Source organism: Cydia pomonella, chromosome 8 (genome assembly GCF_033807575.1).
Source record: "Cydia pomonella isolate Wapato2018A chromosome 8, ilCydPomo1, whole genome shotgun sequence".
Taxonomy (NCBI): Eukaryota; Metazoa; Arthropoda; class Insecta; order Lepidoptera; family Tortricidae; genus Cydia; species Cydia pomonella.
In genome coordinates, this window is record NC_084710.1 from 22,908,741 (window position 1) to 22,934,643 (window position 25,903).

General features: G+C 36.4%; 2 protein-coding genes across 2 annotated transcripts; both read left to right on the forward strand.

The window, feature by feature from the left end:
- Positions 1 to 2,733: 2,733 nt before the first annotated feature.
- On the forward strand, positions 2,734 to 25,799 carry LOC133520336 (uncharacterized). The gene is given in 13 exon segments (XM_061854708.1): positions 2,734 to 3,604; positions 4,705 to 5,002; positions 5,319 to 5,415; positions 5,857 to 5,964; positions 6,385 to 6,492; positions 6,873 to 6,932; positions 7,019 to 7,060; positions 13,960 to 14,318; positions 15,367 to 15,463; positions 18,640 to 18,747; positions 21,760 to 21,867; positions 22,656 to 22,715; positions 22,844 to 25,799. Coding segments are annotated over 13 exon segments (2,007 nt in total). The 5' UTR covers positions 2,734 to 3,084; the 3' UTR covers positions 22,886 to 25,799.
- Positions 7,077 to 8,889, forward strand: LOC133520861 (uncharacterized). Its single transcript, XM_061855552.1, has one exon. The coding sequence runs from the start codon at positions 7,753 to 7,755 to the stop codon at positions 8,260 to 8,262; it is 510 nt and encodes a 169-aa protein (XP_061711536.1). The 5' UTR covers positions 7,077 to 7,752; the 3' UTR covers positions 8,263 to 8,889.
- Positions 25,800 to 25,903: the final 104 nt, after the last annotated feature.

Sequence of the window (25,903 nt, forward strand, 5' to 3'; positions counted from 1 at the left end):
ATTTCATGAAAGACAATTACATAATAAATTTGCATTGATGTCAAAAATATAAGAATTTCTATCATGATCGTCAAAATAAAATAAAAATGAAAATAACAATACTAATGAAATAAAATTATAGCTCCAATAAGGATTGTCAATACAATTAGAATAACAGTAAGTAGGTAAATACTTACAAAATCCAAAATATAAATTTACAATGTCAAAACTTACGAAAATACGAGAACAATAAAAATAAAAACGATAAATTAATAAAATAACACAAATAATATCTCCCAATAAGAATCGTCAACACACAACAATATAAAAAACTATGAAATAGTATCTCCCAATAAGGATCATCTGTATGATAAAGAAAACAATGTCAATAAAAAAAAAAACAATAAAAATAAAACAATTTCTGAATCAAAATGGCAATTCCATGAACTCATTTACTGAGTACAGAGGGTTTTCCAACAAAAGTTTTTTGAGGTATTTCATAAATAAAACCCTCCGTTTTTATTGCATAATGTATGAACTTTTATAAAGAAAATAATCAGCCTTTCTTCCTTTAATTATAATCAGGAAAAAAATATATAATTCTTCCCATAGAAATATCAACTTTAAATAGTAGATTACGATACAAGTGCGAAAAATAGGAAATTCGAAACGAGTGGCGATAAATTAAAACACGACCGAAGGGAGTGTTTTAAATCGACACGAGTTGCGAATTACCTATTCGCACATGTATCGTACAACGTTTTACAGTACATATGGCCCTTTAAATGTTCGACACAGTAACGTAATATGCTACTTCTCGCACTAGTGCTATAAAGTAGCCCCATATGTACTGTAAAAAATATTTAATTACCCCACCTATAGGGCAAGACAGGGTATAGAATATTTAAACGTCGTCATCTTCACAAATCGGGCAGATATAGACAGCTTCGTCATCGTTGTCTTCCACTCCTGCACAGCCACAATGCGCCCATTGGTATGTGGGCGCATTGTGGCTTTTTGTGACACTGACAAGAGTGACAAGTACTGCTAAATACCGTCAGATGGCGTTAAAATACATTTTCTAGTGACACTGCATTATCTAATTTAGTACGGTCACCATCTTACCTCGCTACCCCGTCTTATCCCACCTTCTCCTATTAAATCTCACGACGTCATGATCATGACTAACATAGTGTACCTATACATATTATGAAAGGAATGTTAAAACGTGTTTAATTTTGCCTCATTGGCATTGCGTATATTCTGTCTCTCACTCGCGCACGTGTATAGCACATCTATACGATCCTACTATCATTGGCTCGGTGTCTTACATTTCATTAAACTATTAAAAGGGCCTCTACGTGTTGGCTTCGGCTCCGCGCACGCTCCCAAAAGGTTCGGAACACCATTGTTTCGTGATGGGAATAGTACATTGTGCAACGAGGGGGGTAAGTGAAATTTTGGATACGAGGGTGATTATTCCCGACAGCCGCAGGCTAAAGCTAGTTTCAATATTATTAACCAATTAAAACTGTGTTTTTTTGCTCCAGTCATGGAATGTCTGGCGCCATTAATTTTCAAAATAACAAATATCAATGAAAAATTAAACGTAAGCAGCTCTTTGGCTCTTGTTTATGGTAAAATGAGGATTTGTCTATACCATTCCATTACTAGTGCCTGTTCCATTATAGGAGTGTTTACTATAATAAAACATCTATGAACATTTTATTTCATGTGTTGTGTTTACCTATCTCATACCCTAAGAAGAGTATTAAATCAAAATACCTTGGGTTGGTAGATAGGGTAAATTAAATGTATACCTACATATCATGTCACTAAATGTTCTTTTCTTACTCGTCCGTTTGTGTCGGTAAAATGAACATTTTAAGTCTTGCTTTAGTATAATAATGTAAATCATTAATTTGTATAAAACACTATATTTCGAATACAGTACCTACGTAAGGCCATTTTTCATACATACCTACATATTTTTACTGACGGGTACTAGGTACATACCGGTCCATTTCCAAAGATATGGACGCGATCCAAAGGATCGAATTGTTCATAATAATTCAGGTTGTTCATCTTCTGGGCAATTGGGACTATTTTGGCTCGTATCGTAATCATTTTTATAAAAATACTGTATAATATTTAAAAGGTGTGTAGGTAGTAGTTTAATCTAGACTCGATTATATGCCGAATCATATAAAATAAATCGAAAGTTGTAGTAGTCGCGTTCATCTTTTGGTAACTTCACCCCCGCTTATTAGTGGAAGGAAATAACACACTTAAAATACCCGAAGATACGTGTATTTTTATTACATGAGATGTAACAACTATCAACATTTTAATAGATTGCAAAATATGTAATATCAACATTTTAATAGATTGTAAAATATTAATATCTACTGCTCCCTATACAAAAGGATGTGAAAAACTCACCACCAACACCAGAACCAGAAAAAACCACCACCATCAGAAGTGGAAAATATATCAGAAATCATTTATTGTGAGCCATGGTACATAGTTATTACATTTAAATAATAGAAACACATGACACCCTGAAAAGGGTATTGCAAGTATTCTTATTGCTAGCTAGGACTAAAGTTATTTAATATACTCGTAGTAGTACCTACCCATTTATGAACATTATTTTTAAATACATATAAGTATAATATACTATAATTATAAATTTACTTAACCTATGGAGGAGATCAAACTTAGTTTATTCTTATATTTATGTTATATTTGCCTACTAAGTACTACTTAGAATTAATATTTCTTATTATGTAAAATTATCTCCCTTAAATTCTTGGGTAGAGTAATATGCTTTCTCTATTAAAAATGATTGTAGTTTTGATATGAAAGGATTAAATTTTTCTGTTTCTTATTGCTTTGTTTCTTATTGTATTTACCAGCCCTATATCCTCATAAAAGTAATAAAATTAATATGCAACCCAATTACCAAGGTGTAAGAATTTCCACCAATTAAAAACGTCTTTGCTGCATTGATTTGAATTATTAACTACGGTCGGCACTTAATAATTACCTACTCCATGATTTGCAAAATCCTTTATTGGCACTAAAACTTTCATAGCCGCTAGAATGCCACGTATCAAAAAGTCATCGCCCACCATGATGCCCATAAAGCCTTTCCAGAATAATCGCACTTCTGATCTTTTCCATACTATTTGCAAAATCATATACTTGAGCTGTGCCACCAACTTCTGGTTCGAGGACATAGATTATCCTGCAATATTTATGAAAATCTACAATTCAACATCTCGAGTCCTCGAAGTCACAGTAGCTGTGTTAATCATATCCGATTGGGGTGCTTTCTGGACGCAGCCAAATTTAACTGAAAAGCAGAGCAATGATAGAATGTTATTCGCGTTTTCTCATGTTGTTCTCTATTCGGTTTATTGCAGCGTTATTTATTATAAGCGAGAAATCAGAGAGTTGGTGATGACACTGACTGTGAGATTGAAGGAGGTTTGTTACGATGGATCGATCGAGAAGATGATGCTTAGAACAACGTTTCGGTATACGACGGCGTTTGTTTTTGTATGTAGCTCTACGTTGTTTTCTTTTGGGATTGGAAGTGGATTTCAGGCGCTTACAACAAGTGAGTACTTAGTATTTATTAGTACTCAATATTTTTATTTTCTTTATGATAGAGGAGGCAAAGGAGCAGATGGATCACCTGATGGTAAGCGATTACCGCCGCCCATGGACACACATAATAGTTTGAGATAATAAACAAACAAGACATTAAAAGAAAAACATATTCAAATAAGTACTAAGTACTTATAGTTAGAAACACAAGTCCTTTTAAATCGTAGGGGACTAGTTCTAGCTCACAATATTTACACTATTTCTGACTAGCCATTGTGTACATCTTTCTTTTATTATTGTAAATAAGTACATAATTAATATAATGGTAAGTACTTACCTAGTAGCATCTGTGTTATTGTTGCCTTGACCAATCAATCTCAGGTTTGGCAAAATTGGATTTTGCCTCACTTGCCCAAATATTCATATTGCATTTCTTGTCCTAGTTTTCTAGAAAAAACAAAACAAGAAGATAGTCAAGTCATACGAAAAGTCGGACATGGAATAGAAAGAATAAAATATCTTTATTTTAAAACTTTAAATTCTATAAAACATAGTTTTATAGTATAGAACAACAACCTACTGACAGGCGGGAAGATGTCTGCGGTCATAAATATATATTTATATTTGTTCATATATGTATATAAAGATATTTATTTATGTTTATAATATGTAATAATATATAATTACTTTAGATATAGTTTTTAATTACTCTTTTAGGTAAGTATGTGTTAACTGGAAGAGATCCCTCTTAGGGATAAGTTCGCCTTTGTACAGCCAGCATCAAAAGTAGCGGATGAAACAACGCGCCAAAAGTATCTGATATTCCGAATAACTTTTCCAAATATAGATAAATTCCTAAAATTCGCGCTCAAAAGTATATCTTTTACAGTCTTAATTTTTTTTATATTAAAGACATCACTTTTTGTTAAGCTGTTACAGAATGTATGTAATCTACACTTATGAAACGTTATTTGATCCGCTACTTTTGATGCTGATTATACTACCCAATTCTTTTCCATCCGATGTAATCAATGTTTATTTTTCTCGTACAATAAAGTGTTTACTTACTTAGAACTGAATAGCGCAACTTGTCACATTTAAAATTTCCAGATGCGACTTTCACCACCATAATACCTATATGGCCCGACGTAGAAGACCGAAGACTTGTCGCCGGAGCTGCTCGCATAATCCTATACATCGTCTGGTGGATTTTCCTGGTCCGGTTCATCTCCGTCTACATCATACTTCTGATTAGCACCATTGGTATTGCGCACCAGTTTAAGAATCTGTGCAAATATTTTGAAGACCTGACCGATATCTTTGAAGGTAGTGGCAGTCAGGAGGAGAAGGAGAGGAGATATGAAAATGCTTTTAAAGTTGGGATTAAAATGCATTCTATCACGCTATGGTGAGTAAAAATGACTAGATCCATACGGTCATGTACGATAAGTATGGATAGAGAGTGCCAATGCCACATATGTTGGGAACACTTATGTATGATTTGCTAGAATACGACAACAACTAGTCCTGACTAATTTGAATTAACCTCTTCAAGACCTTATGTCCAAATATTATTATTTCTTGTCCTTATATATTGATCGGTGTGTGAGTCTATCATATACTAAGTGTAGAGGACCATGGGGGTCGCTGCTTACGGTCAAATTGGAGTGCTTCTCAAGCCTGGGGCCCGCAATATTACTGAATATAGAATATGTCTTGTGTAGGTGCATGCGGCAGATACAGCTAGTGGGCGGCGTGGCGTTCAGCGGGCAGGTTATCATCAACGTCAGTGTACTCGGCCTACTCATGATTCAGATGATGGTTGGTAACACAGTATATAAGTGTATAACGATTGAAAGAAAAAAATCTGTGCGTCATTCCGAAGATAAGAACTCTCAATAAGATTCTACTATTTGATTCCTAGTTCAATCTTTCTTCGTCTGTCCACTTATCCAGCTTTAAGAACTTTTGCCAAACAACATTTTCATATTAAAAATGCTTAAAAAATACTTATACTGTCTATGATTTTATCTAGGTACTAGTTATTGGTATACCAGAAATTCGGGATAACGGGCCACTTTTCGGTGGATAATACAATAGTTAACGTTTTGGGCTTTCACCATACAGTTTGAAAGATCCAGTGAGAAAAATAGGGTTTAAAGGCCATTTATTTTATGATGTCTATTGGAATGACCCATATACTTTACTTACACTCAAAAGTGTCGATATAAATCTATTCCTAATGGTTTCTTTCTGTTTTAGTTCACAGAAAGGACACTGATCGCGGTGATGCCGATCATCTTTATGGTGTCGTCGGTCCTGGTCGGCACTGGAGTATTCTTATGGAACGCTGGAGACGTCACCATCGAGGTAAAATTCAACAAGAAAGAGAGGCATTAAAATATGTTTAAAACTATAGTTTCTGAAATATAATTTGGAATTTAAAGAGATAAGTGAAATTTGTGTTAATTGATAATAACATACTAAATTGGTATTAGGAAGCTTAGTAACTTTGTCCCAAGAGCAAATTATACAGTACGATTTCCGGTCCACGTGCAGTCTGACTAGGCTGAAATTTTGTATACAAACGTGGGGCAATGTTATGGTATCGTCAAGCTGATCTGATAATGGAAGCTGGTCTACCTTATCTACCTAAACCTGTACGTAAGAACACTTAGATTAATTCCCCACAGTCGAAGAAGAACGAACAATAAAATCTAGTAAGTAATAGTCATTAAGTAATAAAATATTTAGTCATTAACAAAAAAACTTATTTAACATTAATAACAGGCATCTCGTCTGCCAGCAGCCATGTTCCACTCGGGCTGGCACAACTGCACGAGGCAGTCCTCGGTGCGCGTACGCAAGCTGGTCACTATCGCCATCGCGCAAGCACAGGTTATTCTTAAAAACATTAATTTATATTTTCATATATGTAAAGTAGGACACACGTAGGATGTTAGCGCTGACGAGCGCTCTCAGGATATATCGTTGAGCGCGGCATGAAGGGATAGGTGGCCGGCGCCAGAGGAGCGGGCGAGTCCGTGGTAGCTGAGGCGGTCTACGGGGCTCCGCAAGAGGCTCAGCTGTGCCCACACACATATCGTGCCGGTGTTGGGTGAAAGATAAGCGTGTAGCCATTGTCCAGACTTTGGAGATGCTTTACCAATTTATAACAATATAATGTTTATATTTTCGATCTTGCCATTTGATAACTGATTCGATTTAGATTTACATTTATTATTGTAATTCAAAATCTTTTTTCATTATTATTTTAGAAACGAGTACGGATTAAAGGGCTCGGATTCATCGAATTATCATATGAATCTTACGTTACGGTAAATACCAAAAAGAAATAATTGTTTTACTTTAGTTTAATTCTGCATACGTACATTACATAATCGTTGGTTTTATCTTGTTTCAGATTGTTAAGTCATCATACTCTCTATTTTCAGTAATATACTAAAAATTACCTACTTAAAAATACAACCGTTCAACTACAGGAGTTCGTTCAACTTTTGGAGCCAGTAACTTGCATAGTCGTTCTCATCCAACGGCAAACAATTTACAACACACAATTTAATTTATGTTATGTTTATTTACTAGCTATAAAGTAGAATTATGAGTAGCGAAAATATTAAAATAAGTGGATTCTAATAAAAACCTTCATAAAAAAAATTAAAGAATAAAATTTTAATTTAGAAATATGCATAACTCCGATACAATATAAACTAAACTGTACAATTTACGGTATTAACTGATTGCTGACTACCAAACTATACTTATTACGTAAAGTATCCCCATTCATTATCGCAATCTCGTTTGCAATTATAGAAAATTCACCGTTTCTATCCTTATTAAGTAACGTTTACTTTATCATCGTCAATTACTCCCCTGTATAATGAACATTCAACGATGACTGTTATAATCATTAATTAGACTATTACGATCGCGGAGCCCACCACCTGATGGCAATTAATCGCTATTATGACTATTATATCACCATAACCCTTGCCACTGAAATCTCGGAAGTTCTACAATTAAATGTCAATTTAGCAATTAAGCCAAATAATCTCCGGAATTAAACTAACCTTTAATTATGACGCAAATCTCAACCAAACCTTCAATTTACAACTTACCGTCCTACCTAACGCGAAGATGGAGTCCCGAGAATATCGGAAAAATAAAACTACGGAATTATTCCATAATCTGGACAAAGTTATCTACGTTTTCAGCGGCATGAACTTCTGGGTAGACGATAACAATGTACCGAAGCTAGTTTTCAATGCGTATAAGAGAATTTCAAAAGTTATAAATGTAGCAATAGTTCTGTTCCTGATGGCAGAGATAGGGTCATTCTTCACTCAAAACAATCTAACGGAAAAACAGAAAGCTGACCGCGTTATGATGACGTTTTCACACATTATTCTGTATTATTTCACACACTCTCTGATCCATCGTAAGGAAACTGTAACGGAGATATTGTATACATTAGCTGTATCTTTGAAGAAGGATTTCAACGATGAGGAGACGGAGAGACTTATGCTGAAACGTACTAAAATCTACATGTGTGTGTTTGTGGCTCTTTGCTGTATTTCGTTCGTATTTTACGGTGTAGAAGGATTAGCTCGGGTATTGTTTTCAGGTAAGGCAATATATACTATATAACTCCTTTTTTATTTATTTAGCCCGTTATAGTGTCGCACTGCTGGGCAAAGGCTTATCCCCGTGATCTCCACAGCTCCCGTTGTTGTGCTACTTAAGGCCAGTTAGTGATGAAAGTGTCTAGGTCTAGTTCGTCCCGCCATCTCCGTCTGGGCCTGCCAAGTCCTCGCTTAACTTGGGGCATCCACTTGGTGGTTATACTAGCCCACCTATCCGGATGCATGCGGCAGACGTCAGACGTCCCGCCCAGTCCCACTTCAGCCACTTCACTCGGTCTTCGCCCCTACGTCAGCTATGCGTGTTTTGCAGACCAATGTAGAGTTTCGGATGCGATCCGTCCTTGTGACACCTAGAATGCTGCGCTCCATTGCTCGCTGGCAAACCTTCAATTTGGACTTCTGACTCTCGGTGAGCGACCATGTTTGGGTACCGTAGGTTAGGACAGGCAGAATACACATGTCAACGAGTTTACGCTTTAGTGACATTGGAAAGTCGCCCTTCAGCGGCCATCAGAAATTTGCCGCCCCGTTTATGATCAACGTTAATTAATAGATAAGAAAAAGTTAAGTAAAAATGGTAAAATACAACAAATAAGTTCAAAAACTAAACTTCGACTGCTGAAAATCGGGCTCAAAAATTATGAAAAAAGAAAAAATCTCATCTGAAATAATCACATAGAAAATAGTTTATATTTATCATCTTTTAGATAAAGAAATATAACAAAACATAATTTACCTAATAAATTTTGTATACAACGTGGGAACAAGTAACCCGACAGATTTTAACCTCGCATTCCTGAGGTCATATATAAGGAGCAAAAAATGTTGCATGACTTATGGTCAAATTTGGCAAAAAAAGTGTGGGTACGGGTTTATAATTTAAAAGGTTGGGGGAGGAGGATTTACTATTAAAAATCCTGAAATACGTATCTGGGACCACCTTTTATACAATCTGCTTTTTTTACTGATTCCACATACAAACTTCAACCTCTTTTTCTCCCTAACGACCTTTTCTTCCCCCTTTTCACCCTTACGGGGTCATTTTCCGGTTAAAAACTATCTACATACCAAATTTCAATTAATTCGGTTCAGCGGTTATTGATTCCCCGTACAAAATTCCGCCCCCCTTTTCTCTTCATAAGTGGCAAAAAATTTCAAGTGTTTGATTTTTTGTTTTGTTTGTGTACTAATACTATCCTACATACCAAATTACAGCTTCCTAGGACTTTAGGAAGTACCCTAAGGGTTGTAATGATCATCAGTGAGTGAGTAAGTGAGTCGGAGACGAAAACGGGATTTTTTTAGATATGAATCTTCTTCTTTTCGTGTCGAGGTTCCTTTTTTAGGGTTCCGTAGCCAAATGGCAAAAAACGAAACCCTTATAGATTCGTCATGTCCGTCTGTCTGTCCGATTCTGTCACAGCCACTTTTTTCCGAAACTATAAAAGCTATACTGTTCAAACTTGGTAAGTAGATGTATTCTATGAACCGCATTATGATGTTTACACAAAAATAGAAAAGAAACAATAAATTTTGGGGGTTCCCCATACTTAGAACTGAAACTCAAAAAATCTTTTTTCATCAAACCCATACGTGTGGGGTATCTATGGATAGGTCTTTAAAAATGATATTGAGGTTTCTAATATCATTTTTTTCTAAACTGAATAGTTTGCGCGAGAGACACTTCCAAAGTGGTAAAAAGTGTGTCCCCCCCCCCCCCCGTAACTTCTAAAAGAACAGAATGAAAAATCTAATAAAAATATATGATATACATTGCCATGCAAACTTCCACCGAAAATTGGTTCGAACAAGATCTAGTAAGTAGTTTTTTTTTAATACGTCATAAAAATTAAAAAAAAAATTTTTTTTCATCAAACCCATACGTGTGGGGTATCTAAGGATAGGTCTTCAAAAATGATATTTAGGTTTCTAATATCATTTTTTTCTAAATTGAATAGTTTGCGCGAGAGACACTTCCAAAGTGAAAAAAAGTGTGTGTCCCCCCCCCCTGTAACTTCTAAAATAACGGAATGAAAAATCTAAAAAAAATATATGATATACATTACCATGCAAACTTCCAACGAAAATTGGTTTGAACCAGATCTAGTAAGTAGTTTTTTTAATACGTCATAAATGGTACGGAACCCTTCATGGGCGAGTCCGACTCGCACTTGGCCGCTTTTTTATACGATGGACGCCCAATAGGCAGCGGTGTTGACAGCCCTGGCTGTCGCGTCTCTCAGATCCAGCTCCGAGCAGTGATGCGGGCATGTGGGGCACGCTAGTAGATGTGCCTTGGTTTGCGTTGCTGTGTCGCAGGTACGGTCACGTCTGAAAATATCGATACAGACAAAGTGTGAAAAACATGTATACTCTAATTTAATTTATGGGCAATATGGTCGTGTATACATATTTCTGGCACCTTTTTGTATCGATATTTTCAGACATGGCTGTACATTGAGTCGAGGGGCTACGGAGCAGTCCCCATTTAGATAACCCCAAGATATGAATTAAATCTAAAGTATGAGAGCTATGCAATTAATTTTTTATGCTTAATAAGTCCACTATTGACATTATATCCTGAAAATTTCGTTGATCTGGTATAATTCAAACCCAAATTATGAGGGTTCAAAAAACGACGAAGCGCTTCGAGAAAAGGCATGTAGTACCCTTGCGTTCCTTTTCACAAGAATTGCCATTATCTGTATAAGCATAGGAAGTACTGTATGCATAACAAGACCGATATTAGAAAACTTTGTATGAGATTTTAGTCTCTAAATGCTACGCTAAATGCGGTTAAGAATACCTTTAAAATCTGTCATGTTGCTCGTTCCCACGGTGTAGGTATATTTAATATTCACAAATATATTTAAAGGACAGCCGTGGTCGTATGCTACGGTCATAAGCTTTAAAGCAGTAGTTCTTAACCTTTTCAGTTCTGCCACGCCTATGACTAACTAGCGAACCCGATTTTACCCCTCCTCCCAATAATTATCAATATTCTTTCTTACAGGTCTCATTTTTGTTATATTTTGTCCCCGTGAAATTCCATACGTTTTACTCGTATAGCGCTATTTTCAGTAGGTAGTCTGGTTTTAGTTTTTGAACTTATTTTTTATTTAATTCTTTTTTGGGTTATCATTTTTTGATTCATTATTTAAATTAATTTTAAGTACATTATTTTTGTGCGAGGGCGCCTTTAGTACAGCAGCGCATGTAAAGCGCCCAATACCTACGTCAGGTTGCTTTTAACATAATTGTGACACATACTATTACTTATTCTGTGATCGTGTTTCGATCGCGTGCAGCGCGCCAAGTTCATCGGGCTACGCCCGACTATTTTGGCATGAAGGCGCTGAGGGCGCCGGACATCCGAACGCGCGCGGCGCGCCACATACGCCGAGCTATGTCCGACTTTTTAGTATGAAGGCGCCGACGGCACCCGGCAAAGGGTGCTGTGTTCAATTTAATGTGACGTCATTTAACGGACAATCGTGTAAGCTCGGCGGTGGCTCTGAACGCTGCACTCCGGCAGCGATGGCCCGCCCCTGGGCTATAACTGCGAAAATCGAAGTTCGTCAGTTGCGGGCATTTTTCTCTGTCACTCTAATTACGTCTTGGTGAGAGTAAAAGAGAAAGATCCATGCAATTCATGAATTTGGGTTTTCACGGTAGGCCCCCTGCATCGCCGCCTCGCCTCGCGCCGTTGGCTCCCGCGGTGCATTTTGGCGCGTTAGTGGCGCGATTTGAAAAATTTTGATTTCTTAATTTTATATTTTTAAATGCCGTGTTTGCCGCCCCCTCTCATGTGCCGCCCGGGGCCATGGCCCCCCTAGCCCCCCATCCCCCCCCCTCGCTACGCCACTGTCGCCATTCATTAGTTCTTTTATGGACCAGCATAGCTCTTCCAGGCATTTTGAACACGGCGCTCCACGTCCTTATCTTGTCTGTCGCTGATAGAGACTATAACTGGCGCAAGTATATATAATCATATTCATATTCCTTTATTGATGAAATTACAAATTTTACATGTCATGTGTTTTACAACATATAATTAGGTCGATGACAATTTAAGTACAATTAAGATAACAATAATCAAATTCAATTACAGTGAAATAAAACAATATAAAAATAATCAAAACAATTCAAATATCCAATAAATTTAATTAAATCATTATTATAATTCTGACATGTCATAAGTATCAAATCAAATAATATGAAATATAACAATATAAAATAGTAATAATCAACACAATTCAGTCTGTCTGTCCGAGGCTTTGCTCCGTGGTAGTTAGTGCTAGAAAGCTGAAATTCGGCATGGATATATAAATCAATAAAGCCGACAAAGTCGTACAATAAAATCTAAGAATTTAATTGTTTTGAGGGTACCTCCCCTACACGTAAAGTGGGGGTGAATATTTTTTTTGCTTCAACCCTACAGTGTGGGGTATCGTTGGAAAGGTCTTTCAAAACTAATAGGGGTCTTCAAAACACATTTTTTGATAAAGTGTATATATTCGAAGATAATCGCTCATAAAGAAAAAAAAATGTGTCCCCCCCCCCTCTAACTTTTGAACCATAGGTCCAAAAAATATGAAAAAAATCGTGGAAGTAGAGCTTAAAAAAGACATTAAATGAAAACTATAGCGGACATGATCAGTTTAGCTGTTTTTGAGTTATCGCAAAAAGTTTCCCCTTCATAGTAAAAAGACTTACTTTAATTAGGTACTGATTATGAAAATTTGCCTATTTGTTTAACTCGCGTGAAAGGTACCGTTTCATCCCTTGGTTAACAATTTACTATACTTTAAGCTCCAGTTTAGCTTATTGTGACTAGAGAGTAACTACGGAACCCTACACTGAGCGTGGCCCGACATGCTCTTGGCCGGTTTTGTGTAATACGAGTACGTGAACTTTTAATGTCTTTATTGGAAATAGGTGTATGTTACTGTATTGTGATGTGAGTTCCGAAACCAGAAAAAACCGAAACCGGTTAAAACCGGTTTCGGTTTTTTTTGGTAAATACGAAGAAAAAACCGGTTTTGAAAAACCTCCGGTTTTTGCATTCCCTAGTCGCACGATACCGTCCTGCTGGTCGCACGCGACTCGAGTCGTATACGCAATGCATTACAAAACGCGACGGAATAAACTTTTAATATTAATTTTGTTCAAGAGGTCAAACATTATCCATATTTATATAATTATAAGCTGCCAGAATATGTGAGAAAAGATAGGTGAAAGAAGGCGTGGTTTTTTTGGTATATTATTAATTGCACATTTAAAAAAAAAAACACATTGCACAGCAGTATAATGTATTCGCACACCAGAATGCTGTTTTGCTGGCAAATTAATTTTTTTTGCTGTGTAATTAGATATTTAGGTTAGGTTAAGATATAAAAAATAGTCTCATTTGCATAGCACCGTGTGCGGAAACGAGTAGCATACCAGAAGGCAATCATAGTTTGCATCTCGGTCGCGTAGCATTTGAATATTCTCGTGAGAGAAGAGCCAAAGTGGTAAAAAAGGTTAAGCTAATAAGGGCTTCTGGCCAAAGGGTGTGGTATTTCGGCGGTTCCGTGAAAATCTGCCAAAACCTGCACCCGAACACGCAACGCAACAGAAAACTGTGTCGCCGAATGATCTTTTTATTACTGTAGGTATGTATGTTAGTTTGGAAGAGGCCTTAGTTGCCTCATAAACCATATTTAATTTAATTTACATGAAGAATCTTTCATCACTGTTCAAAAACGCAAATTTTACAGATGGAAACTTCGTCACAATTATAACCATCTGGCCCGAGGTCCACGACCAGTCACTCCTCGCGGGAGTGGGTCGCGTTGGAATCTACATCCTCGGGTGGCTGTGGATGCTCCGAATAACCATCGCCTATCTCCTAGTCATCCCTGTCAACACATCCCTCAGCCATCAGTATATGAATCTGCAGGTGTACTTTAAGAGTATCGCGGGTACATTTGATGAGAGGATCAGTCAAAGTGAGAAGGAAGAGAAGTTTGAGCGAGCTCTTAAGCTTGGTATAAGATTGCATGCTACCACCATTTGGTAAGTGTAGGTGGAGATGATAACTAGACTTTGCATGCAAAAACTTCTTTTAGGAGAAATTCTTCAAATTGCAAAACTCACTAAGTATTTGAAAATCTATTCCCAGTCGACTAATAACTTGAATCTTTTCAAATCAAGAGTGATAAGATATCTCTTCGGTAAGCATTCCCCATCAAAAGCACATCACTTACTCGTACCAACGGGTGAGACTGTGGTCAAATGCTTACTTTTATCCAATAACTATTTATACAAAATGTTCAGGCAACCCCATATTCATCATCATCAACCATACTTATATTACTTATAGCTCACTGTCCCTCTCGCAAAATGTTCCTTTTCTAAATGCTCCGATCGCAAAACGTCCTGTCAACAAAACGCCCCTTTGGTAAATGTTTCATCCGCAAACAAATACTTTTGCTGTTTTCGCTAAATGACTTTTAAGAATAGAATAATTTTTATTCTTAAACACAAAGAAGACATTAGTCATTACACTACATAATATAATAAAAACAAAAAAAGTATAAAGTGCCACGAAATGGTCTCATCTCAGCATGTTGCTGGTGGCTTCCAGCGCTGATCTTCCGATGAGACCATCAAGTGAAAAAAAGTTTTTAGTTACTGGTTCAAATGTTGTTGTAAAATATATATATATATATATATATATTTTATATACTAGCTATTATAAGAATATTACTAAAGTTTCTTGTTTTCATTGTCTATTAGGGACATTTTCCGCAACGACAGTTTTACGATAGGCACATAAAAATATTTGACATTGAATGAAAAGCACATTTTTTAAACGAAATATGCCCTCATAATAGTCATAATGAATCATCTAACAAATAGGGACTATGTACCAGAGGCCGATTCTGACATGCGGATATGTTAAGGTATTGATCTTATTATGATCCTTAACGATTGCTCACAATGACTGATACGTACAAAATGCATTGGGAATCGTGTTCAGGTCATATCATAGTCGAGATCAAGTCCTTGACAAATTAGAAGTTTTATTAGAACCATCCTCATTTTTTTGTTAAATTTGCAGGTGCGCACAACAAGTGCAGAGAACTTGCGGAGATGTATTCAGCGGACACATCATCGTCAACATTTGCGTGCTTGTGCAGCTCATGTCGCAGTTTCAGGTACCGTCCATCCATCCATCATCTTGGCACTTTGCGTATTTTTAGGGTTCCGTACCTCAAAAGGAAAAACGGAAACTTTATTAGGATGACTTTGTTGTCCGTTTGTCAAGATCCTTTGTCTTAAGGACGCGTGGAGGTATCGAGTTGAAATTAAAAACCATATAAGGACTACAGTTCCTTGAAGCTGTGAAAAATCACTTCTAAGTGAACGTAAACGAGATTGGAAAGATATATGTATTTTATTCTGTTTTTAGTATTTGTTGTTGTAGCGGCAACAGAAATACATAATTTGTAGAAATTTCAACTGGCTAACTATCACAGTTCATGAGATACAGCCTGGTGACAGACGGACGGACGGACGGACAGCGGAGTCTCAGTAATAGGGTCCCGTTCGACCCTTTGGGTACGGAACCCTAAAAAAGATACGGCCGTTTATGCCGCGCAACGCGTGTATGTGACCGCGGTCAGCAAAACGTCCCACTTTGTCGCTTACCATGAGGACGCCTTGTTAGGTTATTAATATAAAGATATGTACAAGCAAGTCTCGACCTTATGGCACGCGATTGGGATTGTTTTGCCGGCCGCAGTTACATATTTCGTGTCGACACTCTCACAGTCGAAGGCTAAACGTACAATACATACTGTGATCCATCAATGTGATGGCTATAACGTTGATTTGAAAAATCAGCAGAGTTGCATGCGGAGCGAAATTAGCCCATGTGACACCATACCACACCACCATCCTCAAGGTCACCAAAATCTCATGGTTACCAAAATGTCAAGGTCATCTAAAACCGACTCAGAGCACCCCACTACCCACGTGGTCTTGTCTGTCCTACCCCTAGAGTGCAATTGTGAAAACAGAGTTTAACGGATGCGCGGAGGGAGGGCAGCCCTCGCCCGCTGTGATAAAGCGCGGGAACGAGCGAGGCGAGCGGATGAGGCTGGTTCTGAATTCAAATATATAATTGTTGCGAGTTACCTACCAAAAGACTGTGAAGGTTTCAAACCCTCACAATACACCCTCTCCAACAAAGAGTTAGTTGCGCCCATTTTGTCAGTGGGCATTGGGCAGTAAGTTTTTTTAACCCCTTACCGCATATGCAACCATACCGGTGCCCGGTAATTTATGAATAACCTTGTAACCACCGACAGGGCACCTTAGGCTGGTCCAGATAATGCACTTATAGGTATTAAAAAAGCGGCCAAGTGGGAGTCGGACTCGCCCATGAAGGGTTCCTTTATGACGTATTAAAAAAAACTACTTACTAGATCTCGTTCAACATTTTACCACTTTGGACACACATTTTACCACTTTGGTAGTGTCTCTCGCGCAAACTATTCAGTTTAGAAAAAAATGATATTAGAAACCTAAATATCATTTTTGAAGACCTATCCATAGATACCCCACACGTATGGGTTTGACGAAAAAAAAAGCTTTTTTTACATTTTATGACGTATTAAAAAAAACTACTCACTAGATCTCGTTCAAACCAATTTTCGTTGGAAGTTTGCATCGTAATGTATATCATATATTTTTTTTAGATTTTTCATTCTGTTATTTTAGAAGTTACAGGGGGGGGGACACACTTTTTTTCACTTTGGAAGGTTCTCTCGCGCAAACTATTCAGTTTAGAAAAAAATGATATTAGAAACCTTAATATCATTTTTGAAGACCTATCCATAGATACCCCACATGTATGGGTATGATGAAAAATTTTTTTTTTTTTAATTTCATGACGTATTAAAAAAAAATTACTTACTAGATCTCGTTCAAACCAATTTTCGGTGGAAGTTTACATGGCAATGTATATCATATATTTTTTTTAGATTTTTCATTCTGTTATTTTAGACGTTACGGGGGGGGGGGGGGGACACACATTTTACCATTTTGGAAGTGTCTCTCGCGCAAAGTATTCATTTTAGAAAAAAATGATATTAGAAACCTCAATATCATTTTTGAAGACCTATCCATAGATACCCCACACGTATGGGTTTGATGAAAAAAGATTTTTTGAGTTTCAGTTCTAAGTATGGGGATACCCCAAAATTTATTGTTTTTTTTTTCTATTTTTGTGTGAAAATCTTAATGCGGTTAATAGAATACATCCACTTACTAAGTTTGAACAGTACAGCTCTTATAGTTTCGGAAAAAAGTGGCTGTGACAGAATCGGACAGACAGACGGACATGACGAATCTATAAGGGTTCCGTTTTTTGCCATTTGGCTACGGAACCCTAAAAAAGACAGAAAAGTTCTATTATCTCGAAAACCACGAAAGTTTTACTAGACCTATAAGTGTACCTAGTAAAACTAGATAATAGAACTCTTCTGTCTTTTTTAATAGCTATAAGTGCATTATCTGAACCAGCCTAAGGTGCCCTGTCGGTGGTTCGAAGGTTATCCATTAATTATTGGGCACCCTGTATATGCTATTAAAGTTCAAATTTAAACAAAATATTTTTTATGACATGCGTTAAAGGATTAAGTACAAAATGAAAGGGAAGTAATCAAATAATGGCGAATATTTTTTTGTTTTAAAAAATTAGCTGATCAGCAAAGGGGATAGGTTAGGTTGGTTAGACATTTGCTGATCAACTGATTTTTTAGCTAATCAATTTTTGCGGATCAGGTTACTTCTAATCCAAAATGAAATAACCCGTTTAACCAGTGATTGCGTATCAAAATTTGATTAATGATGGATCGCTTACTACCGATCAAACAATTAATTTTCCAACCAAATTAATTCAAAGCAGCTCAGTATGACATTAATTGCGAATTGGTTTAGAAATACTTGCTAACCTTAAGTTGCTGACCTACATATATATATTTTTGTTCATCAAAATAGGATTATTTTGCAGATCGATTTAATGACACCCATTAAAATATATCGTCTTACACTATAAGTACAGGGAAAACCTGAAAAGTATAAATTCATAAAAAAAAAAAAAAAAAATTAAATTAAATTTGCACGGAACCCTCGGTGGGCGAGTCCGACTCGCAGTTTTTTTTCGATATAGGAGGCTAACGAGCAAACGAACTGCCCGATAGTAAGCAACTACCGTTGCTCGTGGACAACCGCAAAATCAGAGGTGTTGTACTTGGCTAGGAAATTGAAAGTTAACCTGGGGGAGGTTGCCAAAAAACACAATAAATAGAAAAAAAAAATGTTTCAGAATTCCGACCGTACCCTGAGTCAAATGATGCCTATATTAACTACCTTCGCGAGCATGCTGTTCAGCACAGGAGTCATCATGTTGAGCGCGGGAGACATCACCGTTGAGGTAAGTACTAAGCCACTACTTAGGATGACTCACGCAAGGGTCCGGGAAGCGGTGTCAGACACTTCGTTTTCTATGACAGGTGATCAGGGATCACGTGATACTTACTTTCTGAAGAAAACGAAGTTGCGGATGTGTAAATTTTATTTATGATGATTTTTATGATATGATAAAAATATATTATGACGAAACAGTAGTCTTTTTACTCAAAAATCAAAAAGACAATTACAGAGAGCTTAAATATCTCTACTAATTCTAACGCCATAACGAAGCAAAATAAGGTTATTTCAGAAAATACTCAAGTTCTACTGCAGTCAAATAATTTAATTTCCTACCCATTTCGTACCTTGTCACAGTGACAATAGTATGAGATCTCTAGCGAGTTTCATGTTGTTTGTCACTGTGACAAGGTACGAAATGGGTAGGAAATTAAATTCCTTGACCGCACAACAGAGACAAGAATTACAACACATAAAACCGCGGACCCGGGGTAGAAAAGCAAGAGCTAAGCTTTTTATAAAAAACATTACATAATCTTACATTAATAGGGACTATCAAGAGCATAGGCTCAATATATTAGAAAAATATTTAGAAACGACTGGAAACTTAAAAAAGGGATTTAAAGAAATTAACAAGTCTAAGCAATGAATTGTAACCATAACAGAGTCACATACTGGAAACAAGCTTTACTCAAGAACCAAAGTAATTAATACAGACACGGAATTGTACAGAAACCTTTACTCACAAAGAAATGCTAATATCTCTCCAGGTATAGATAAACCTGTTCAAGTAACTAATATAGAAAGATTCACCGATAGTGAGATATTGAAAAAGAGTCATTGAAAACGGATAAGAGTAGCGGTCCTGATGAGATCACCAACGAAGAAATCAAGGTCGGTAAATTCTTGTTATCGCCGCACTTAACAGCTCTTTTTAACAAAATTAACTCTTTAACTCACGCTCACGCTCACGCTTTCTTAATTAGCTATTTTTAAATCACGAACAATACTTACTGAAGGGGCGAAATCGGACATAATTTTATTATATAAAAAGGAGATCCTGCAGATATTGGCAACTATCGTCCTATCAGCCTACTCTACCATGGATCACATTCATGTTTTAGACCAAATAATAGAGAAGTTTCAAGAGCAAAAGCGACCACTCTACCTCTCTTTTAAGGATTATGCAAAAGCGTTTGATTCCATCTCACACACCAGCATGTGGACCGCTCTAACTGAATGGAACGTGCCGCTGGAAGTAATAGAGCTCATTAAAGACATTTACTCTAAAAGCGTTAGTAGAGTTAAGTTAGATAGAGTGGGCTCGGAAGTAGATATCTGCAGTGGTGTAAGACAGGGAGACCCCTTGTCGCCAAGAATATTTATTACTGTTTTACAAAATATAATGAAGAACCTAACCTGGTCTAACAAAAAGGCATAAATATTGAAGGAAAATATTTAAGCAACCTACGATTTGCAGACGACATTGTACTTTCTCAAAATCAGCCACACAGTTACAATCAATGATGGAAGATATATACGTTGTAAGTAAAAATATAGGTCTAGAACTGAACACGTCTAAAACAAAAATCATGACAAACCACAATCGGGACTCTATCAAAGTAAATAATAACACTCTTGACTATGTTGAAACCTACATCTATCTGGGTAAAGAGATTTCCTCCAAGAAAACCCGACATCTGGATCAAATAGATAGACGTGTTAAAATATCCTGGAACAAATACTGGAGAACCGTTTTACAAAGAACCGTTAAAATCAAACCTGCCACTGAAACAAAAAAAGAAAATACTGGATTCCTGCATAGTACCATGACTTTCTTATGGGTGCCAAACGTTGATTTTCAATTCGTACACAAAAAATAAAATTAACACTTGCCAAAGAAGCTTGAAGCGGAGTGAAGAGAAGGAAAACATAGAAATAAGACAAAAAACAAAAATGATTGACGCTCTGACATCATCATTCGCTTGCCCTTATCCCATTCATTTGGGGTCGGCGCAGCATGTCTTTTCCTTCCATATCTTTCTGTCACCCGTCATCTCATCATTCACTCGCGTTCGTTTCATGTCATCTCTCACACAATCCATCCACCTTTTCCTAGGTTTTCCTCTCCCGTTCCATCCCTCCACATTAATTCGTAATACCTTTCTCGTCACATGACTTTCATCCCTCCGCATCACATGCCCATACCACGCTAGGCGATTCGCTCTTACTTTATCTATTATGGGTGCAACTTTCAGGCTTCCTCTTATATACTCATTCCTTATCCTATCCATTCTTGTCACACCACACATCCATCTTAACATTCTCATTTCCGCTACGTGCAATCTCTTTTCATCCGTCACTTTTAGGGCCCAACACTCTGATCCATACATGACGACAGGTCTTATGATGGCCTTATAAATTTTACCCTTCAGTCGGAGGGGCATCCGGGCGTCACAAATTGTTCCCGTGACCTGTCGCCATTTCATCCATCCTGTGCTAATCCGGTTTTTCACGAATTGACGCTCTGACATATTGCAAAAAATTGATATGGCGATGGGCTGTTCATGTAACAAGAATGAACGAAAATAAGTGGATAAAGACAGTGACATCATGGCCGGGTCCAGCGGGAAAACGCAGGCAAGGAAAACCATTAGAAAAGGTGGTCAGATGAAATTATTAAAATAGCAGGACAACAATGGATAGAAAAAGGCAAAATAAGAGATAAATGGAAGCAGTTGGAGGAGGCCTATGCTCGAGAGAGGTCCTTAATATCCGAGACATAACTTATATATTTATTTGACAGTTAAATTTTATTAAGTTAATCAAATTATTTTAGAATATATTTATTAGTAAATTATTTATGAATTAAAATTAATAATGTAAATAATGCATGCATTCACATTTTTTACATTGCAACGATATTAAGGAATAAATGGCTTTTTTTATATAGTCTTACTAATGGCGTACTTGATCTTAGAAAAGCGGACAGGCTTTAAGTTTCGTTCTTTTTCAGGCAGAGAATTTACCGACGGCCATCTTTCAGTCAGGATGGCAGAACTGTACGAATCAGTCTTCATATCGTATCCGACGACTAATGCTGATTTCTATGGCCCAAAGTCAGGTAATGCTTAGAATGGTGGTTTAATTATTTTATTTTGTCTACACAAAATATTTACACGTAATGAGAGCTAACGCATATGATTTCGCCGCTAGGGGCGCTAGTGTAGACGGAGGTTTTTCAAAATGTCAAATGCCTATGCAACTGCATCTCTGCATCTGTTTTTGGGGGTTATAAGCTTTTTTTATCGGGAATTTTCACTCCTTATTCATAATTGTGGTAAATAATTTTTCTAATTTTGATTATTCATGGTAAACATTAGTTATAGTTCAGTGAATGGAGAATTAATCTTAAAACGCGTTTTACCAGCATTTTGGAGTCAACGACCGGTAGTCCACGTGCCAATTGTAAAGTCCAGCTAACAATTTTGTAGTTCAATAAATGTTAGTGGGTTTTTAAAAAGTGCCAACTAAAATATATGCAAAATTAAACAGGTTTAAAAAACGGCAAATATAGACGTTAGAGACTTTTATTTTATTTATGTTTTTTTTTCAACAATTGCGGGGTTGGCCCCATAGGAAAAGTTGTTCAGTATGACCCACATATTCTTCCCTCAGCGAATGGCCAAACATAACAATTTCCCCTGTATAAGGGTGTCATTTTGCACGTCAAGTTTAAAGCGTGTTACTCATTAGGAAATGTCCCCCAAAATGTTGTTGTATGACGAATGCCTATGCATTTGACAAGTTTTTTTGGTTGCTTTAATTTTTTGACGATAAAGATAAACACACCCATTAGGTATAACTTTTTTAGTGACGTAAACATTTATTTAATAAATAGTATTTTTTTAGAAACCTGTCATCATGAAGAGTTGTGGATTCATAGAACTCTCTTATCAATCTTATTTATCGGTAAGACTCGTTTATTTGGAACCTTTATGCAAATAGAGCGTCAATGTTTCTCATCAATAAGGACGATTATTGAGAACATCTATTCTGTAAACATTGTGACGCAAATGCTATTCCGTATTTTTTTTCAGATCGTGAAGGCATCGTACTCCTTATTCTCCGTTTTGTATTAATCATTTAAGTTTATTAATAAGGTACATATTGATAGCGTACTTACCTAATATTAGTAGTAATTATAAATAGTACCTAATTTTAGTAGAACTTATAAAAGATGTAGTAAGTATTGGAAATGAACACAACTGTAAAGGTTTGTATCCATAAGCAGGTAGTATTTTATCTGCCACCATCGATTTAATATACAATATATATTAAGACATCGATTTAACATACCATATTATGGTATATTAAATCGATGTCTGCCACAGATAAACAAACCGGCTAGTAGTGTTGTTACCAACCTAACAAAATATTGAAATAAAAAAGTAATGTATAAGATGTTTGTTTTATTTATATCTGTTCAGGTACCTAGTAATTATATAATACGTAATCCCAACAGAACATTAATGTGAAAATGGGAGTCAAGTTCACTAAGAATATTTCCTTGCCCTGTCGATTTGACCAGATTTCTAAAGGTGCTCCCACACTGGCTGTTATATATAACGTAACGCTATACACCGTGATCTTGTTATCACTGACCAAATTGAAACATAAGCAAGTGCATGAAAAATAATGATACACGTGTTTTCTCTTTTCATATCATCTAGTACATTTTTTTGAGAAATGGAACCACAAACTTTGTGGCTAACTACGTGCCCACTGCCAACAAGTCCTCTACAGTAGGTAAGAAAAATCTGCGTACTGTAAAAGGGGTGCCGCCTAAATTGTGGTAAAGAATAAACGCAGACGTATATTTCTGATTCTATATACCTAAATTAGAATTAAGACATGTTAAAATTGATTATGAGCCTTGTAGCTTGAAATAAAGGAATTTTATTTTATTTTTATTATTTATTATTTATATTTTTTCATCCATCAACAAGATCACAAACATCGACTACTCTTAATGGTTGCCACCTTCGGAATGCCCGATTGCCCGCCTGCAGTTATCTAATCATCTAGCAGGGCTATAGTTCTGAATTCAAATACATACTCGTTGCCAGTTATCGACCAAAAGACTTTGTAGGTTTCAAACCTTCATATTACCTATATGGGAATAGGTAATGCGACAAACGCGTATAAAAAAAACTATTTCAGTGATATTTTTTTACAGTAATAACACATTTATACAAATGGGAATACAAAATTTTAGAAGAAAACGTAAGTACCTATAGGATAGTATAAAACGATAGTTCTAAAATAAATGCCTTTTAAGTCTGCAATGACAGTTTGGAATATATACTGGAATTACGTAAACAAAAATACACAAAAAATATTGTATAAAATTATATCTTAAAAGTAATAAGTGGCTCTTGATTTTTATATAATTGTTTTTTATTGCACTAGTTTGACATTATGCTTATGAACGTAAATTCATGACACCCTGTTTTGTAAATTCAAATTAAGTTGGCATTAATCCTACGTATTTCTGTACTGTATCGCGCTTGCATTACACCGCCACGGCTGCTGAAGTGGTGGAGTATGTACAACAGAAGACCGGCTACACGCTAAGGGTGTTCCAGCTTTGATCGCGCCACTACGTGCACTCTAACTCTTTTATTATTTATTTAAACTTTATTGCACAATACATGAAGAGTACAAATGCCAGAAGGCATTCTCTACCAGTCAACCATGACACCATGAGCCAAACCGAAAGATCTTAGTGGTCTTTTTTGTGGTGCGCGTGCCGCAACCGCTGCAGGGGCAGTGTTGGCCGAACGTTAATGCAATTGACGATTAAACATTACACATTGCAAAGATTCATTAAAATTAACCAATAAAAATGCAGGAAATTAATGATAAATTGCATTGAACATTAATTTGCATTAACATCAATCTATCTTGAACAATTAACAATAAAAAATATTTAAAAAAATTGCGTCGGGTGTTAGGAACAGCAGGTCTTCTGGTGGTCCCGAGTATCAGTGCAGAGGGCATCGGTGAATTATATAATGCTCCATAGTCTGGATTTCCTTGCCACACTCGCTCACCGCAGAATCTTTCCAACCCTATTTATGCAGAAAATTCAAAATTGAAAAATTTATTATGCAAGTAAGCCTCTTTTACATGTCAATACAACATCTATATGTATAGTGACATGAAAAATACATAACAACATATAAATACACCAGCCAATACCTGGGTAAACATTATAATAATCTTAAAATAAATAATTAGGTCCTACAATACAATAGAGATGTATAGTCTCTATGGTTAAAAAGAAAGTAATTGCAGCGACCGTCATTTTATAAAAGGCGTCCAAGGGATCATAGGTCTGCAAGGCTAAACTTACTCGTATCGTATATAAGTTTTGAGTATATTTTACTCATCCTCCTTATGAACCCTGACAGTACCTATACCTTAGTGGAACTCAGATTTGAGTCAACATAGGCATACGCTGTTTTGGTCATCCGAATTGTCTTAATGAGCACTTGGAAGAGCAGTACCCAAGATACAGCTGATGCTGAACCCTGGCAGTACTAATGGAACTAAAGTTTGGTGCAACATAGGCACACGCTGGTTTGGTCATCCGACACATCTTGATAAGTACATGGGAGAGCAGTATCCAAGATACTTAGAGCTGATGCTGAACCCTGGCAGTACCAGTGGCAGTATAGTTGACTCACAGCTACAATTTAAAACCCAAAACATGCCTAGAACTTCCAAAATTATTTTAGTATATTTGACATGAATTTTGTTAAATTTGAAGTTTTTGAAAGTTACGTTTTTTTTTCTTGCTTGATTTAGGACCGAGAACTTCGATAACTCTGGAGTTTTATTAACAATAGAGCAAGAGCTATCGTTTATAGCCAAATATATATCTGTGCCTTGTTAAATTACATCAGCATGGCATGTGTGAAGTTAGCATATCTAAGAATTTAAAAATAATTAAAATCCGTAATTAATGGTCTCAGTAATGCCTTTTTTGTGTCAAGAACTCTATTTTATCATGTTACGAGACAATACAATTTTTATTTATTCCATTTGTATCTATGTAAATGATATATCTATGTATATGTATTTGTATCTATGTG

Excerpts from the sequence above, each read along its gene's own strand:
- LOC133520861 (XM_061855552.1), top strand. The coding sequence starts at position 7,753 with ATGGAGTCCCGAGAATATCGGAAAAATAAAACTACGGAATTATTCCAT.